The 19,333-nt window shown below is 44.6% G+C and overlaps 1 protein-coding gene across 6 annotated transcripts in view; it reads right to left on the reverse strand.

Annotated features, from left to right (window-relative positions):
* Positions 1 to 19,333, reverse strand: part of arhgap18 (Rho GTPase activating protein 18) — a 183,973-nt gene that overhangs the window by 41,094 nt on the left and 123,546 nt on the right. For 5 of the 6 annotated variants that reach the window (XM_038799804.1, XM_038799803.1, XM_038799800.1 and 2 more), the window contains 4 exons: positions 15,203 to 15,408; positions 5,642 to 5,723; positions 4,549 to 4,697; positions 20 to 185 (listed from right to left, as the gene is read on the reverse strand). In XM_038799804.1, coding sequence (XP_038655732.1) covers positions 20 to 185; positions 4,549 to 4,697; positions 5,642 to 5,723; positions 15,203 to 15,408 — 603 coding nt within the window. The remainder of the gene's footprint in view (positions 1 to 19; positions 186 to 4,548; positions 4,698 to 5,641; positions 5,724 to 15,202; positions 15,409 to 19,333) is intronic. The other variant, XM_038799802.1, reaches the window with a different exon arrangement.

Consider the following 19,333-nt stretch of genomic DNA (forward strand, 5'->3'; position numbering starts at 1 on the left):
CTAAAGGACCAATATTTACCTCTCATTTTGACTTTTGTTGCTTTATGATGTTTGAAGTCCACACCGAGTGTATCGTACAGAGCTGTCATTTCTATCAGGGCCAATGACCGGACTTTCTTCATATCCTGAGGTGCGAGATTTCCTGCTTTAGTGGTTCCTGTCTTTTCTTTTGGCAGCCGGTAGTTCTTAAGAATAAAAGAAACTTTTCCCAGCCTTAGTCCATCCCAAAATGCATCATAAACAATGAAATACTTTCCTAAAAATAAATTTAGAATACCTAATTATTTTTTTTTCCAATTAAGGGGCAATTTAGCATGGCCAATCCACCTAACCTGCACATCTTTGGGTTGTGGGGGTGAAGCCCACACAGACACAGGGAGAATGTGCAAACTCCACATGGACAGTGACCCAGGGCTGGGATTCAAACCCGGGTCCTCAGCGCCGTAGTCCCAGTGCTAACCACTGCGCCACGTGCCACCCCAACAATGAAATAATTTTCAAGCATGATCATTATTGTGATACAGCAAATTTCAGCATTTAATTAATGCACAGCAAGATCCCACACAAAAAAAAGCAACAAAATAAATGATTGGACCATCTGTTTTCTGGTGGTATTCCTTAAAGGATAAATGTTGGGTGGACTTTTGAATTTTACCAAGATCACTTTTTAAGCATCTATAAGGAAATGTAACACTTTGGTCATTATTTCATTATGGAGATATAGCAATGATATATGGAGATCTGCTTAATTGTCATATAGGGGCCTGGATATTAAGAATGGATTCGCAACAAAGGGCTAGCTTCAAAGAAATGAGGGATCAACTCAATCATGGATGTCCTGATGTGCTGATCGTCTGAGGGAATTGCCCAGAATCGATCCCAAACTCCTCTGGACCCTCCGCAAAATTCTCCAATCCTGAGTTAGAGATTTTGGACAGTTCTGATGTAGTAACCTGGAGAGTTATCCAAGAAATGTTAGATAGAAAAATCCTCATCGGAACTCTTGGGTAACAACAGATATAACCTCCAATCAATGACAGTGAGTCCCTCTGACACCCCCTCAATACCCTGACTACCTCCTGATGCCTAACTATCCCCAAATCCCCTTGACTACCACGATCTCCTAACTATTCCCTCAACTGTACCTGACTACCCCTCCCGACCACCGTCCCCGTTCCCCTGACTAATCTCCATACCCCCCCTCCCAACTAAATCCCTGACTCGCCCCGTCCCACCTAACACCCACCTACCTACTTGCTCAGTTACCCACCTCATCTATCTTACCCAGCTACCCATCAGCCACCCTACCCCATTACCAGCCTGCCCACTTGCCACCCAAATCACCTTCCACCCTACCCACCTGCCACCCTGTCCACCTACCACTCAACCCACCTTCCACCCTACCACTTACCACTTCACTCATCTGGAACCCTGCCCACCTAGCCAATTATCTTCCCCACCATCCTGTTCACTCAACCATTCATCCACTCGGGCCATTCACTACCATTCATACTGAACATTTAAACTTACCACATGGCAGCTAATACTATAAAAAGAGTATATCTCCATTCTTTCCCCAAAGCTACTCTGCTGCAAGTCCACCAATGGACTATAGATACGCTCTGCATTTCTGGAGAAGCCAGGCTGGGAGGACCCAGCCAGAATTTCAAAGCTGCTTTGTGTTTCAGAAAAATACGGTAGGAGCAGCAATCAAACGGTGAGAGTCCAGAGTCTGAGCCATGGAGCAAAATGAGACGTATTCACATTTCTTCTTTCAAAGGATACAGAGGGAGAGCATTTTGTGATCAGCAAACTGAAGGAAGATGTCTTGGTAACATTGTTGTAGCCAGAAACACTAAGCATCATCAAATCCTTTTCTGCCCGGCTATGCAACATCAAGCCCATTGACAACATGGCTTCCCTGTCTTTCCTGCCCCCTATAACAGACTTATAAGATGACAGCGCATGGGAAAGTTAGGACAAACTGGCAACTCCGAACGAGTGACAAAGGCCATTTGGTCTTTGAACTTTAGTAAAACTGAGTTATTTTTAAATCTGTGACTGGATCATTCCAGGCCTGCTGGAAGTGTGCAAGTGTATGTTTGTAGCTGGCATAATGCCAGAATCAATGAGGAAAGGCATCCTTACCCTCATCTACACGCAGGAGTGGGAGAGGGAGGAAATCGGAGATTGAGGGCCCATTTCAAAGCTGCATGTGACTACAAAACTGATCAGACTTTCACTGTACTTACCAAGAAGATCTTTAACAGCCTTGCGCTACCGTGAGATATGATTGCCTGTGCATGCAATAGGGAGGTGAACAACTGCCTCACCAAATGAACCAGGAGAAAGCCTTTGGCAAAGTATTGCAAACTCACATGATGGATGTGCTCTCCAAAATGAGGTTTGGCGGTGGGAAACTGCAAATACAAATCGATGAAATAGGAACAGAAGTAGGCCATTCAGCCCCTCAAGCCTGCTCCACCATTCAATAAGATCACGGCTGATTTGTTTGTGTTTCCAGTTCCAGATTCCCATCTGGCCCTGGTAACATTTGATTCCCTTGCCGATCAAGAATCTATCTATCTCCGTCTAAAAAATATTCAGTGACCCCCACCTTCTGAGGCAGAGCAATCCAAAGTTGCACAACCCTCTGAGGGAAATATTTTCTCCTCAAAGAAGTTGACCCCTAATTTTAAAATAGTGCCCCTAATTCTAGACTTACCCACAGAGGGAAACTTCCTTTCTACATCCTTCAAGTCAAGACCATTCAGGATCTTATATTCTTCAATCATGCCATCCCTCACTCTTTTAAACTCCAGTGAAAACAAGACCAGTCTGTCCAACCTTTCCTCACAAGACAACCCCCTCATTCCAGGTATCAGTTTTGTAAACTTCTCAACTGCCTCCAATGCATTTACATCCTTCCTTGAATAAGGAGACCAAAACAGCACACAGAGTTTGAGATGTGGGGCTGGATTCTCCGCCCCGCTGTGCAACATTTCTGTTTCACCCCGCCGGTGGATGCTCCATTTCACCGGTTGATCAATGGGGTTTCCCATTGTGGGGCAGCCCCATGCCATTGGGAAACCAAAACAGAGCATCCCGCCGGCGGAGAATCTAGCCCCTGATCTCACCAATTCCCTGCATAACTGAAGCGTATCGTCTTTATGTTTATGTTCAATTCCTCTTGATGTAAAGGATAACATTCTGTTAGCTTTCTTAATGACCTCCTGTACCTGCGTGATAACATTTCGTGACTCATGCACCAGAACACCTAGATCACTCTGCACCTCGGAATTCTACAGCCTCTCTCCATTTTATTCTCTTGCCAAAGTGAACAACTTCACATTTTCCCACATTATACTCCATCGGCCTGATTTTTGCCCACTCACTCAACCCTTTTATATCCATCTGTGTCATATCTATATTTGTTTCATTTGCAAATTTAGCTCCCGTGACTTTGTTCCCCTCATCCAATTGAGGTCTCAGCACAGACCCCTGCAGGACTCCACTCGGCATATCCTGCAAATCAGAAAGGGACCCATTTCTGCATACTCTCTGTCTTATGGCAGTCAAACTTCTATCCCTGCTAATATGTTACCTTGTACGTCATGAGCTTTTATTTTCCCACAATAACATTTGATGCGGCACCTTACCAAATACCTTCTGGAAAGCCATGTCTACAGGCTCCCTTTTATCCACAGAGTATGTTACTCCTTCAAAGAACTCCAATATCCATCACTTTTAAGACCCGAGGATGAAGTCGATCAGGAAGCGGAGACTTGACAGCCTGTGGTTTGCTCAGTATTGCTTCCCTAGTGATTGTAATTCACCAAGCTCTTCTCTCCCTTCCAACTCCTGATTTACATTGTGGTCACTGCTACCCAGGGGTGGCTTTACTCTGAGTTCATTCATTAATCCGGTCGCATTACACAATACCAAGTCTAATATTACCTGCTCTCTGCTTGGTTCTAGAATGTGATGCTCTAAGAAAATATCTAAATGCATTCTCTAAAAGCATACTATGAAGTCCTCCTCCAAGCTATTATTGTCATTCTGATTTATGTGTCAATTAAAATCACCCAGAATTGTTGCCGTCCCTTTATCACAAGCGCCCAATATTTCATCTTGTGCATTTTGTCCTACATTGTAGGTACTGTTAACTACAGACTGGAGAAGTAGGGAGTTGTTCTCATTGAAGCAGCAAAGTTTAAGGGGAGGTTTGATAAATGTGTTTAAAATCATAAAGGATTTTGATAGAGTAAATAATGAGAAACTGGTTTCAGTGGCAGAAGAGTTGGAAACCACTGAACACAGATTTAAAGGAATTAGCAAAAGATCAGAAGCAATATGAGGGAAAAAAAACTTGTGCAATGAGTTCTAATGATTAATTTAAAGGGTGGAGGAAGCAAATTTAACAGAATCTTTCAAATGGGAATTGGATATGTATTTGAAGGGGAAAACTTTGCAGTGCTGTGGAGCTAATTAGAAATCTCTCTCAAAGAGCTAGCACACTCACAAAGGACTAAATGTCCTCCTACTTACAGGCAAAGATGCATCATCCTCTCCTTTGGGATTTATGTTGCTTGATTTTTCTTTCATATTTGCAGCTTGCTCAGAGTAAGATATTTCTAAATTGATATCAGCTGTTTGTTGAACACCTTCATCCTTGGTATGCAGGTTAATCAGCTGGACTGGAAGGAAAAGAGGTGCTGGTTATTGTCCTGAGTGTTCGCCGAACTGAGAAATAGACTTCATTACTTACTGTTCCTTCACATCTCCTGCAGCAAAATTCTACTTTATGAATGTGGGACATAAACAGCATTGGAATCAAAGAACAATCTACAGGTTAAATATCCTTTATCCGTACACCCGAAAACTGAACACATTCAAAAACTAAACTTATTCTGAACAGCTATGCAATTAATTTGTATGTTAATAAAACAATGTGATGTTATATTACAGGTGTAATAAGTATTAACAGGTAAGAAGTAGTGATTTTTGGCAAATGGAGAAACTATGAAAGAAATTATGATAAGGTAACCTGTTTCTACCCTACAACTTGTCCCAAGAATAAAGTATATGAACATTGTGATTATAGCTAGCCCAGGCTTAGCCTATAAGCCTGCCATATATGCTGTAGATCCGAAAACCGGAAATATCTAAATACCAAAATGCAAGGGTTTCAGATAAAGGATACTTGATCTGTATTATATATTTTAAAAAGCGAACACATCACAACGTTTTATAGGAATTGTACATGTTGGTAGCATGGTATGCATAAATCATGATCTGTCACAGCACACCTAGAAATCATGAACTCAACTTCGGAATGGTGAAAGTTAAAAGAAAAAAAAATGCTTCTGTAGGAATTGCAGAACTTATTTTTAAAAGCATGACAAATGTTTGGCCTCAATAAGCAATTAAAAAATTAAACAAGGCATTGAATGAAATGTACCCACTGATAGCAAGAGCTGAACATGGCCCATAATGTACAAAGTCAACTCTTGTCGCTCAAAACTGAATATGTGAGCCAAGAATTGTTTCATCTAGTTGAGCGATGGTAAATGGAAAACAAGTGGCATAAAAGCCAAAATGGTAAATATGAGCAGAATAGTCTTTAAAATATATGCCATACCTTCCATTTTGTCAGTGGAATCTTCTCTTTCATTTTCATCACGTGTAGCAGCTGAAGATTCAGCTTCATTTGAACTTGAGGCCTGAAAGTCAATATAAAGTCCCCGTCTATAACTGTGTAATTCAGCGACAATCAAGTGATCACAGAGTGATAGTGATGGCTGATATTATTCCCTCATTAGCTGAAAGACTAATGGAGGAAAGGTGACAACTCAAACAGCTGGGCTATAAAGAATAATGAAAGGAACAGAATGCAAAATGAAGTGTTACAAACTTCCCTCTTGCGACAGAAATAAATGGTGTGCACTTGTGGAGGATACACAGCTGAGGGTAAATAACCTTGCTTTCATAAAATAACCTTTCCACTTACATTTATTTTGGAGGCATTCATATTTTTACAGTACAGAAATAAGAATATTTTTTGAAAATCTGTTCTATAATTTCTCCTTGTGGTATTTGCTTTTTGCACTTCAGTTTGGCTACATGATTTCCAATAACTCAGAGGCAAAGAGCAGGAGTTGCTGCTGTATTGTGACTTTTACTGTGAAACCTGACTACCATTAGGCCGGACAGCACAGGAAAAGAGATTATGATAAGGTAACCTGTTTCTACTCTGCAACTTGTCCCAAGAATGACGTATATGAACATTGTAGTACCAGAGCAAAAAAAAGGAACCTTTGACTTTGTGATAGCATTCATATCGCTGGATCCAAAGTCCTGCTTAATGAGGACGTAAGCAGCAGCACTGAATTCTGGCTTGGTCTTCAGTTTGTAACTTGTGCCTAGTGGGTATAGATTATGCCCCACAATATGTGGGTTGTGGGAGTTCAGAAAACTCTCCCAACAAATAGGACCAACTACTGACATAAAGGTTGAGCAGATAGAACATAGAACATAGAACGATAGAGCGCAGTACAGGCCCTTCGGCCCACGATGTTGCACCGACATGGGAAGTCAAAAACTAAAGGCCATCTAACCTACACTATGCCATTATCATCCATATGCTTATCCAATAAACTTTTAAATGCCCTCAATGTTGGCGAGTGCACTACTGTTGCAGGTAGGGCATTCCACGGCCTCACCACTCTTTGCGTAAAAAACCTATCTCTGACCTCTGTCCTATATCTATTACCCCTCAATTTAAGGCTATGTCCCCTCATGCTAGCCACCTCCATCCGCGGGAGAAGGCTCTCACTATCCACCCTATCTAACCCTCTGATCATTTTGTATGCCTCTATTAAGTCACCTCTTAACCTTCTTCTCTCTAACGAAAACAACCTCAAGTCCATCAGCCTTTCCTCATAAGATTTTCCCTCCATACCAGGCAACATCCTGGTAAATCTCCTCTGCATCCATTCCAAAGCTTCCACGTCCTTCCTATAATTTTTTTTTTTTTATAAATGTTTTTATTCAGTTTTCATATTTTATATTGAACAAATTACAAATTGTTAGGAGAGAAAAAGAACAAAAAAAAAAAAAAAAAAAAAAAGAAAAAAAACAACAAACAAACACGCAAAAATTAACATACATATTTACAGGTAAGCATCTTCGTAGTAGTAACTGCGCCCCCCCCCCCCCCCCCCCCCAACATGTTTATTTAGTTTGGTTTTGGGCCTTAGCTAGCCATCGAACCCCCGTACCGAACCTGTAGCCCCTCCCGCTACCTTCCCCCGACTATTCTTCCTCGTCCTTCCTATAATGAGGCGACCAGAACTGTACGCAATACTCCAAATGCGGCCGTACCAGAGTTTTGTACAGCTGCAACATGACCTCATGGCTCCGGAACTCAATCCCTCTACCAATAAAGGCCAACACACCATAGGCCTTCTTCACAACCCTATCAACCTGGGTGGCAACTTTCAGGGATCTATGTACATGGACACCGAGATCCCTCTGCTCATCCACACTACCAAGAATTTTACCATTAGCCAAATAGTCCGCATTCCTGTTATTCTTTCCAAAGTGAATCACCTCACACTTCTCTACATGTTCACATCATAGCTGGGCAGATTGTTAATGAGCCTGTAAATCCTCCAACCTCTAATGTGCAAGGGAAGAGTCTGAGAATATAGAAACGAAAGCCAGAACAATGGCTAACAGAATAGATATTTCACCAATACTGACTGACAATCTGGGGCAGAATGTTTCCAATGGTAAGGTTATGTGTGAGATGCATTTTTTACAAAACTAACAAGAGGAGCATTTTGTTCAAGTTTTTGGTCGACTTGCCCATTCACAATGGCATGTGCTGTTCACATGCTTATATTCTTCAAATTCTGGACCAATGTAGCATTTAAAAAACTATTGTTGGAAAAAGATAGTTGCTTTAAATATTCAGTGTTCAGATTGTGTTTTACATTTATTGAATTCATAAAAAAAGGACAGGCATGTTTTCCTTTCCCCAAGGCAAAAAATCAAAAGAGATGATCTTGTGTTGTCGGTTGATACTATAATGGGAGCCTGATTTTATATTGAAATGAAAAATGAAATGAAAATCGCTTATTGCCACAAGTAGGCTTGAAATGAAGTTACTGTGAAACACCCCTAGTCGCCACATTCCGGCGCCTGTTCGGGGAGGCTGTTACGGGATTTGTGGCCATTTGTGGCCTCTTTCTGGTTTACTTTAAATGACAGCACAAGAGACAGTTTTAAAAGGGACACTGGAGGCAGGATGTCATTTCACCACAACAGCTAGTATTTATCTAGCACTGTGAACACAATGAAACAGCCCATGTTGCTTCACAGAGCAAAGTTTAGCACTAGGCCACATAAGGTGGAATTAGATGGCCAAAAGTTGGGTCAATAAAGTAAACTTTAAGGAGTGTCTTCAGGAAAAAAAATAGTAGGGGGGAGGAGAGATTTGTTGAGAGAGTTACAGAGCTCGGACCCTCAGTAGTTGAAGGCGTGACCACCAATGCAGGAAGTTAAAATCGGAGAGGCAGAAGAGGCCACTATTAGAGGAGTGCAGTTGTATAGGAGGGTTGTGGGGTTGGAGGAGATTATAGAGATCGATAGGAGGGATTTGAAAACAAGGATGGGAATTTATAATCAAGATGTTGCTTGACCAGGGGGCAATGTAAGGCAGTGAACCAGTGGTCATGGGAGAACGGGAAATGGTGCAAGTTAGGGCGCAGGCACCAGAGTTTTGGATGGCCACGTGCACCAAGATGAGAGTGTGGAAGGCCAGCCAGGGGTGCGAGGAAATAGTCAAGTCTGGACATGTGAGAGGCATAGATGAGGGCTGCAGCAATAGATAAGCTGGGGCAGGGCGGAATTGGGCAGTTTTACACAGGTGGAAATAGGCCGCCTTAATGCTCATTTGGAAGCTCATCTCAGGGTCAAAGGTTACATCAAGGTTGACAAGATTCACTTGAAATGCAGTTCTGAGACTATGGGCTGGATTCTCCGGTCCCCAAAATACGTGATTCTCGGCGGCACGGTGTTCATTGGCGGAGGGATTCTTTCTTCCCCGCCGCTTGCTAGTGAGTTTTCCCAATGAAGCCACACCCTGCTGCTGGGAAAGCCCCAGTGGGTATGCACTGCTGGCAGGAACAGAAAATCACGGCGAACGGAGAATTCTAGACTTTGTAAATTGAGTTGGACCTTTAGACCTAGAATTGTGTGTGGAGTATTAAGGAATTAAGATTGATTATAAAGAAACAGACAAGTGTCCTGAATCATGGAGAACCCTCAAAGGCAATGAGGAGGAAATGGAGAGTGGGATTTTCCGGCCCTTCCTGCTGGCAAGATTTTCTGGTTCCACTGAAGGTGACCTCCCCCTGAAGCGGGTTCCCCGGTGGCAGGACGAGCAAGCCATACAAAACGGCACAGACCTCTGCGGGAACAGAAAATTCCAACGGCAGCCACTGGCGAGCCGCCTGTGGGAAACACCGCGCAAGGGCGGGGATCTCGGTCACAGTCATTGTGTTGTGTTGTGGCATCAAGTACAATATACATCAGTGGTGTGTTTTCCTCCCGGTTTATTTGAACTAAAATCTTAAGTCTAAAAATTAATTTTGGTGATATCAGCCAACAAATTCTTTATGGCATTTCTTATTCAGCACTTTAAGTATGTTAACCCATTTTACGGGAAATGTGTTGAATCCTCTACTTATAATAATTGACTGAGGAATGTCAAGATTAATAATTTAGCTTTCATCTGCTTACATCACCAATAGCAATGTTGAAGCAATGGTTGCCTGTCAGTAAAGTGTGACTTTTGAGTGCACAAATGTATTTAAAGTGTTTTTCGATTCCGTTACATTGTTTTATATTGGTACAGATGTCCTCTGTGGATTCCATGAATGACATAGTAAAAAAAATGGAACTTGCCGTATGGAGAAACTGAAACTCAAAATCCATTCTTATCTCTTGGTACATTCCAGTCCCAATACACTGTGCCAGTGCACAACCCGTCTCTGTTGAACTCTATTCAGGAGGGTTCAATTTTATCATTGTACAGGTTGTTGCTCGTATTCCGTTTACCTACCCTTGGCATCTTTGCAGGTTACTAGACCATAAAGAATGTCCACTCCAGGCAATAAACAGAAGGATGTAGATTACGCCATCCATGACTCTCTCCTCTGAATTTCCCTGCTGCAAGAAATCCTGCAGCTTGTAATGTTCACTGTTTAGTATTCTATTTCACTTCTGTTTAATTTTCCATTTCCCTTCTTTTTCTGAATGTTTTGGACAAGTTTCCACATTAAAGGCATCATACAAATGCAAGTTCTTGTTGTCACTATAAGATTTAGAGGCAGAATTAGGCCATTTGGCCCATCAAGTCTGCTCCACCATTTGATCATGGTTGATCTCATCCTGGCCTTAACTCCACCATCCTGTCTGTTCTCCATAACCTTTCAACCCGTTACCAATTAAAAATCTGTCTAACTCCTCCTTAAATTTACTCACTGTCCCAGCATCCACCGTGCTCTCGGGTAGCGAATTCCACAGATTCACAAGTAGTTTCTTCTCAAATCCGTTTAAATTTGTTGCTCTTATCCTAATACTACGACCTCGTCTTCTAGAATGGCCTACAAGAGGAGGCATCCGCTCCACGTCTACTTTATCCACACCTTTTATCATCTTGTATACCTCAATTTCATCTCTCCTCATTCTTCTGAACTCTAGAGAGGAATAACGCTGCTTAAATTCGTAGGTGGTGTTCTTCCCATTTCTCTTTGGAGAGATTCTGGCAGAAGTCCCAGAGGAATGGTGCAAATTATTGATAACATTGCATCTCTGGGAGATCTGCGAGGCTCCCACTTGCTTACTCCAAGTTGGAGCAGGAAATCAGGAGAACCCCATAGAGTTTCAGGGCCCAGGACAAACTAATATTCCAAGCATATATTTTAAGTCCTGGTGCCTTTAACTGCAATGGTTATTCTTTGCCTTTTCATAACGTCGGCTGCAAGCGGCCTTTAAAATGGGCGCGAACATGTAGAAAAAATTTGGCATGCACAATTTATCATTTCACTTCATTGTTCCTTGATTACCTGGAGTAATTTTAAAAGGTGTAATGAAGTAAGTAGTTTATGTGTGTTATGTTCCTGTCTCCATCTATATTAGAATAAAAGGAATGCAAATCATGATTAGTCATATTCATTCTTGCATTACCTTTTTCACAATGGTATTTCCATGCTCACCTGTGTACTGTTTCTCTGTAACCATTTTTTATTCATTCATTTTATTCATTTATTTTTTATCACTTTAGTTTTTTTACAAGTTTTTGGGGGGGTTATTCATTTTATTCATTTATTTTATTAATTTATTCTTTACTTTTTTCATTTATTTTATTCATTTTTTTTTTACAAGTTCGGGCGGGGGGGGTGGTTTATTTAATAAAATTTTACGGAAGAAATGCAGAACTTTGGACAGATGGAGACTCCATACTTTCAGACAGCGGAAGGCTTCACTTTCATCCAACAGGTTCTAATGGAGGAGCGTATACGAGGGCAAAAGGACCGAAAACCATTTCCTCCATTTTATCAGCAGCAAACAAGGTAAGAGAAAATGGTAGGTGGCTCAGGTCGGCTGGCGTGGGTCACACAGGTCGGCCGGCGTGGGTCACAAAGGTCAGCCGGCGTGGGTCGCGAAGGACAGCCGGTTGGGTCCTGAAGGTCGGCTGAATTGGGTCCCGAAGGTTGGCCGGTTGGTAAAAATGGGTCCCCAGAAAAAAAGTTTGAAGAACACAGCCTTATTATATGGGGAGAACCATCTTAACATTGGCAAGTCTCCACCCCATAAGCCCTTTTTAGGATAGGAGTTAAACTAAAAAGTAGGACCTCAAAGGTAGTAATCTCAGGATTGCTGCCAGTGCCACAAGCTAGTCAGAGTAGGAATGTCAGGATAGATAGGATGAATGCGTGGCTCGAGAGATGGTGCAAGAGGGAGGGATTCAAATTCCTGGGGCACTGGAACCGGTTCTGGGGGAGGTGGGACTAGTACAAACCAGACGGTCTGCACCTGGGCAGGACTGGAACCGATGTCCATGGGGGGGGGGGGGGGGGGGGGGGGGTGTTTGTTAGAGCTGTTGGGGAGGGTTTAAACTAATGTGGCAGGGGGATGGGAACCGCTGCAGGATGTTGGAAGGAGTAAAACAGGGACAGAAGCAAAAGGAAGTAAGGAGGAAAGTGTAAGGCAGAGAAGCCATAGTCAAAAATCAAAAAGGGCGACAGTACAAGATACAGTGACTGAGGGGAGCTCAGTGAATAGGCCCAGTAATGCTAAAAGGAATAAAAACGGGAAGTAAAAACATTAATGGTAAGTGACGTGGCAGGTTGTTACATGAAGATGTGGGTTCAACGACAAGGAAAATTAGGAGAAAAGTTAAGAGCAAATATAACTTCCGAGAGGTTACTGATCGAGGTGTTAAGATTCAAAACAGAGGTAAAAAAAAGCCAACATAAGTGTACTTTACCTGAATGCTCGTAGTATTCGGATAAAAGGTAAAGGAGTTGATGGCACAAATCATCGTAAATTACTATGATTTACTGACCATTACTGAAACATGGCTAAAGGATGGTCACGACTGGGAGTTGAATATCCGAGGGTATCAAACTATTTGGAAGGACAGAGTGGATGGTAAGGGAGGTGGTGTAGCTCTGTTATCTAAGGATAACATCTGGGCAATAGTAAGGGATGACATCGGTGCTATGGAGGATAAGGTTGAATCCATTTGGGTGGAAATCAGGAATAGTAAGACGAAAAAGTCACTGATAGGAGTAGTCTATCGGCCACCAAATAGTAACATTATGGTGGGCAGGCAATAAACAAAGAAATAACTGATGCATGCAGAAATGGTACAGCAGTTATCATGGGGGATTTTAATCTACATGTCGATTGTTTTAACCAGGTCGGTCAAGGCAGCCTTGAGAAGGAGTTTATAGAATGTATCGTGATAGTTTCCTAAAATGAAATGAAATGAAATGAAAATCGCTTATTGTCACGAGTAGGCTTCAATGAAGTTACTGTGAAAAGCCCCTAGTCGCCACATTCCAGCGCCTGTCCGGGGAGGCTGGTACGGGAATCTGACCGTGCTGCTGGCCTGCTTGGTCTGCTTTAAAAGCCAGCGATTTAGCCTGGTGAGCTAAACCAGCTAAACAGTATGTAATGGAACCTATGAGGAAAAAGCGGTCCTACATCGTGTCCTGTGTAATGAGACAGGATTGATTCATGATCTCATAGTTAGGGATCCCCTCGGAAAGGAGCGATCACAATATGGTGGAATTTAAAATACAGATGGAGGTGAGAAGGTAAAATCAAATACTCATGTTTTGTGCTTAAACAAAGGAGATTACAATGGCTTGAGAGAAGAACTAGCTAAGGTAGACTGGGAGCAAAGACTTTATAGTGAAACAGTTGAGGAACAGTGGAGAACCTTCCAAGCAATTTTTCACAGTGCTCAGCAAAGGTTTATACCAACAAAAAGGAAAGACGGTAGAAAGAGGGAAAATCGACCGTGGATATCTAAGGAAATAAGGGAGAGTATCAAATTGAAGGAAAATGCATACAAAATGGCAAAGATTAATGGGAGACTAGAGGACTGGAAAATCTTTAGAGGGCAACAGAAAGCTACAAAAAAGCTATAAAGAAGAGTAAGATAGATTATGAGAGTAAACTTGTTCAGAATATAAAAATAGATAGTAAATGTTTCTACAAATATATAAAACAATAAAGAGCGGCTAAGGTAAATATTGGTCCTTTAGAGGATGAGAAGGGAGTTTTAATAATGGGAGATGAGGAAATGGCTGAGGAACTGAACAGGTTTTTTGGGTCGGTCTTCACAGTGGAAGACACAAAATAACATGCCAGTGACTGATAGAAATGAGGCTATGACAGGTGAGGACCGTGAAAGGATCACTGAGGAGGTAGTGATGGGCAAGCTAATGGGGCTAAAGGTAGACAAGTCTCCTGGCCCTGATGGAATGCATCCCAGAGTGCCAAAAGAGATGGCTAAGGAAATTGCAAATGCACAAGTGATAATTTACCAAAATTCACTAGATTCTGGGGTGCTCCCGGCTGATTGGAAATTAGCAAATGTGACACCAATGTTTAAAAAAGGAGGTAGGCAGAAAGCGGGTAATTATAGGCCAGTGAGCTTAACTTCGGTAGTAGGGAAGATGCTGGAATCTATCATCAAGGAAGAAATAGCGAGGCATCTGGATAGAAATTGTCCCGTTGGGCAGATGTAGTATGGGTTCATTAAGGGCAGGATGTGCCTAACTAATTTAGTGGAATTCTTTGAGGACATTACCAGTGCAGTAGATAACGGGGAGCCAATGGATGTGGTATATCTGGATTTCCAGAAAGCCTTTGACAAGGTGCCACACAAAAATTTGCTGCATAAGATAAAGATGCATGGCATTAAGGGTAAAGTAGTAGAATGGATAGAGGATTGGTTAATTAATAGAAAGCAAAGAGTGGGGATTAATGGGCGTTTTTCTGGTTTTCAATCAGTAGCTAGTGGTGTCCTTCAGGGATCAGTGTTTGGCCCACAATTGTTCACAATTTACATAGATGATTTGGAGTTGGGGACCAAGGGCAATGTGTCCAAGTTTGCAGACGACACTAAGATGAGTGGTAAAGTGAAAAGTGCAGAGCATACTGGAAGTCTGCAGAGGGATTTGGATAGGTTAAGTGAATGGGCTAGGGTCTGGCAGATGGAATACAATGTTGACAAATGTGAGGTTATCCATTTTGGTAGTAATAACAGCAAACGGGATTATTATTTAAATGATAAAATATTAAAACATGCTGCTGGGCAGAGAGTCCTGGGTGTGCTAGTGCATGAGTCGCAAAAAGTTGGTTTACAGGTGCAACAGGTGATTAAGAAGGCAAATGAAATTTTGTCCTTCATTGCTAGAGGGATGGAGTTTAAGATTACGGAGGTTATGCTGCAATTGTATAAGGTGTTAGTGAGGCTACACCTGGAGTATTGTGTTCAGTTTTGGTCTCCTCACTTGAGAAAGGACGTAGTTCTTATGTTCTTATGAGATCCAAGCTTCAAGAGAATGAGAAGCCTGATTTACGGATCTCTTTTCGACTAAAGGTGCCCTCTTACCTGTGGACTAAAGATGTCCCTGACATCAGGGAACTGTTGTTTGTTCTTTTTCCTCATTGTCATTGTAAATGTTTCCACTCTTCTCTGAACAGCTTCCGCTTGGGTACGGGTTAGGGTTGACAGTAATGTTATGCTCTCCTGCGTGTCTCCACTAACTAGGCCTGAAAGGCCAGCATCCTTCAGCCATTCTGCCTCCACTTCCCCCTCTACACAGGAAGCAAAAGGAAAAAAATGAGTGCAAGACTGTGACAATGAAGACCTTTTATGAATTAAGCGGTTTTAAAAAATAGTCCACCCCTACAATTTGGGGCTAGATTCTGAAACCATGGCTGGAATTTTCCAGCACTTCACGCTGGTGGGACCGGCACTGGCACACCAGACTTTGCAGTGGCGAGGGTTGCATTCAGCAGGAAATCGCAGTGACAGGAGATCCAGCCGCCTGCAATGGCAGTTCGTCTCCGCCACTGTGAAACACGTGGTGTACTGTGCAGAAAGTCCCACCCAGAGGTGCCAGCTGTAATTAAATATATTCCTGGAAGTTTCATCACATGACTTGTAGGACACTGGCGGACATATCAATGCTCACTCAGCCTGAGCTGATCATTGTTTATTGCCATTTACAGCCATTTCGTAGATTCATAGACTTTACAGTGCAGAAGGAGGCCATTTGGCCCATCGAATCTGGATTGGCCCTTGGAAAGAGCACCTCCACTCCATAACCCAGTATCCCCACCTATCCTTTTGGACACTAAGGGGAAATTTAGCATGGCCAATCCACCTAATTTGCACATCTCTGGACTGTGGGAGGAAACCAGATCACCTGGAGGAAACTCACGCAGACATGGAGAGAATGTGCAAACTCCACACAGTCAGTCACCTTTGGCCGGAATTGAACCCGGGACCCTGGGGCTGTGAGGCAACAGAGCCAACCACTGTGACTCAATTTCTCAGGAAATCCGCCAGTGTCTTACAAGTCATGTGATGAAACTTCCCTGGTACCTCCGACCACGCAGACTACCCGCAGCTCGGCGCAGTCATCCTCGATCGGTCGCGGCCAAAACATCTGAAGAATTCGATGATGGCCTTCCGGGTCAATGGTCACGAGACCCCCAGTCTTTTCGACTCCGGGAGCACAGAGAGCTTCGTCCACCCCGACACGGTGAGGCGCTGCTCCCTCCACATCTACCCCGCGTCCCAGACTATCTCGCTTGCCTCCAGATCCCATTTGGCAAAGATCCGGGGGTACTGTGTTGCGAACCTCGCGATACAGGGCGCTGAGTACGCCCATTTTAAACTGTATGTCCTCCCTCACCTCTGCGCCCCTCTACTGCTTGTCTCGACTTCCAATGCAGCCACCGAAGCCTGACCCTAAAATTCGGCGGACCCCTACCCCACCTCACTGTATGTAGTCTCCTGACCCTTAAGATCACCCCACCTTCCCTCTTTGCAAATCTCACCCCTGACTGTAAACCCGTCGCCATCAGGAGCAGGCGGTCCAGTGCACAATACATGGCTTTTATCAAGTCGGATGTCCAGCGACTCTTAAGGGAGGGGGTCATCGAGGCTAGCAACAGCCCCTGGAGAGCACAAATGGTGGTTGTCAGGTCCGGGGAAAAGAATTGGATGGTTGTGGACTACAGGCAGATCATTAACCGGTTCACGCAACTTGATGCGTACCCCCTCCCCCGCAGAGCGGAGATGGTCAATCAGATCGCACAATACCGTGTGTTCTCCACGGTAGATCTGAAGTCTGTCTACCACCAGCTCCCGATCCACCCGGAAGAGCGCCACGACACTGATTTTGAAGCTACATACCCATACTTGGACCATGTTTCCATCTGCGGCCATGATTAACAGGACCACAACCCCAACCTCCAGAGGTTCCTCCAGGCCACCCAATCCCTCAACCTCACATATAGCAAAGAGAAGTGTGTTTTCCGCACAACCCGGCTATCCATCTTCAGCTATGTCGTGGAAAACGGGCTTCTAGGACCTGACCTCGACTGCATGCGCCCCCTCATAGAAATTCCCCTTCCCCACAGCCTCAATGCCCTCAAACGCTGCCTGGGGCTATTCTCCTATTACGCCCAGTGGGTCCCCAACTATGCGGAGAAAGCCCACCCACTTATCAAAGCTACTATACTCCCCCCTCGACAGCTGAGGCCCGCGCGGCCTTCAGTCGCATCAAAGCAGATATTGCCAAAGCCACGATGCACATGGTGGACGAGTCCATCCCCTTTCAGGTAGAGAGCGATGCATCAGACGTCGCCCTGGCCGCCACCCTCAACCAGGTGAGCAGGCCAGTAGCCTTCTTTTCTAGAACACACCACGCCTCCGAGATCCTTCACTCCACTGTCGAGAAGGAAGCGCAAGCAATTGTGGAAGCTGTGCGGCACTGGAGGCACTACCTAGCCGGTAGGAGGTTCACCCTCGTCACCGAGCAATGGTCGGTAGCCTTCATGTTCGACAAAGCACAACGGTGCAAAATTAAAAACGACAAAATCTTGAGGTGGAAAATCGAATTCTCGACCTATACTTACGATATCAAGTATCATCCTGGGAAGCTCAAAGAGCCCTCAGATGCCCTGTCCCACGGCACATGAGCCAGCGCGTAAGATGACCGACTTTGGGCTATCCACAATGACCTCTGCCACCCGGGGTCACCCGGCTTACCCACTTTATTAAGGCCCGCAACCTGCCCTACTCCACCGAGAAGGTCAGGGGCACGACCAGGAATTGGTAAGTCTGCGCGGAGTGCAAACCGCACTTCTACTGGCCAGACAAGGTCCACCTGGTAAAGGCCTCCCGGTCCTTTGAGAGCCTCAGCATCGACTTCAAAGGGCCCCTCCCTTCCACTAACCGTAACATATACTTCCTGACTGTCATTGACGAGTACTCCCGCTTCTCCTTCGCTATCACATGTCCCGACATGACCTCGGCCGCTGTTATAAAGGCACTGCACAACATTTACACCCTGTCCGCTTTCCCTACATATGTCCACAGTGACCGGGACACCTCTTTCATGAGCGATGAGCTGCGTCAGTACCTGTTCAGTAAGGACATCGCCTCGAGCAGGACTATGAGCTACAACCCGCAGGGAAACGGACAGGTGGAGATGGAGAACGTGATGGTATGGAAGGCTGTCCTTCTTGCCCTTCGGACTAGAAGTCTCCAGGTTCCCGCTGGCAGGAGGTCCTCCCCGACGTGCTCCACTCCATTAGATCGTCTCTGCACAGCCACGAACCACGAACGAAACACCTCACGACCGTTTGTTTGTCTTCCCCAGGAAGTCCATCTCCTGGGTCTCGCTTCCATCCTGGCTGAGAACACCAGGACCTGTCCTTCTCCGGAAGCATACGAGGAGCCACAAGACCGACCCCCTGGTCGAGAGGGTCCAGCTGCTGCACGCCAACCCCCAATATGCCTACGTCGTGCACCACGACGGACGGCAAGATAAGGTTTCCCTCCAGGATCTGACCCCTACTGGTTCCCATGTCAACGCGCCCCCCCCCGACCCCCAACCCCTTACGCGCCCCCCCCCCCCCGGGCTCCTGTCCCGAGCCTACTGTGTCGCCATGCACCCCCCCCTTCCGCCACTCACCACCCCCCTGCCTACCACCACTCCTCAACCGTCGCTGACATGCCGGACCGAAGCTCCAGACAAGATGCTTTCGGAGTCAACAACTACATCGCCTGCACCCGCTGCACCGCCAGAGCTGAGGAGGTCCAAAAGAACAATCCGGCCTCCAGACAGACTGAACATATGATGACCCCACTTCACCCAGCTGGACTTCATTTTTTAATAGGGGGTTAATGTGGTGAATGTATTCACCATAATATAAGTTGGCTGTATAGTACTGTGGCCTATGGCCAGGGAATGGCAATATGATCTCCTTCCATGTATTGTACTGGAAACCTGGTGGGCTCCGCCTCCGGCTCCGCCCCCCCCCCAGACGGTATATAGACCGGCCGCTTGGGGGCGGCGCTCAGTTGTTACAGCAGTCTCAGGCAGGCATGTTCTTGGATAATAAAGCCTACGTTCACTCGCTCCCATCACCTTGTAGTGAATTGATGGTGCACCATATACATACAAATCAGGAGTAGGCCACTTGGCTCTTTGAGCCTGCTCCG

Source organism: Scyliorhinus canicula, chromosome 6, assembly GCF_902713615.1.
Source record: "Scyliorhinus canicula chromosome 6, sScyCan1.1, whole genome shotgun sequence".
Taxonomy (NCBI): Eukaryota; Metazoa; Chordata; class Chondrichthyes; order Carcharhiniformes; family Scyliorhinidae; genus Scyliorhinus; species Scyliorhinus canicula.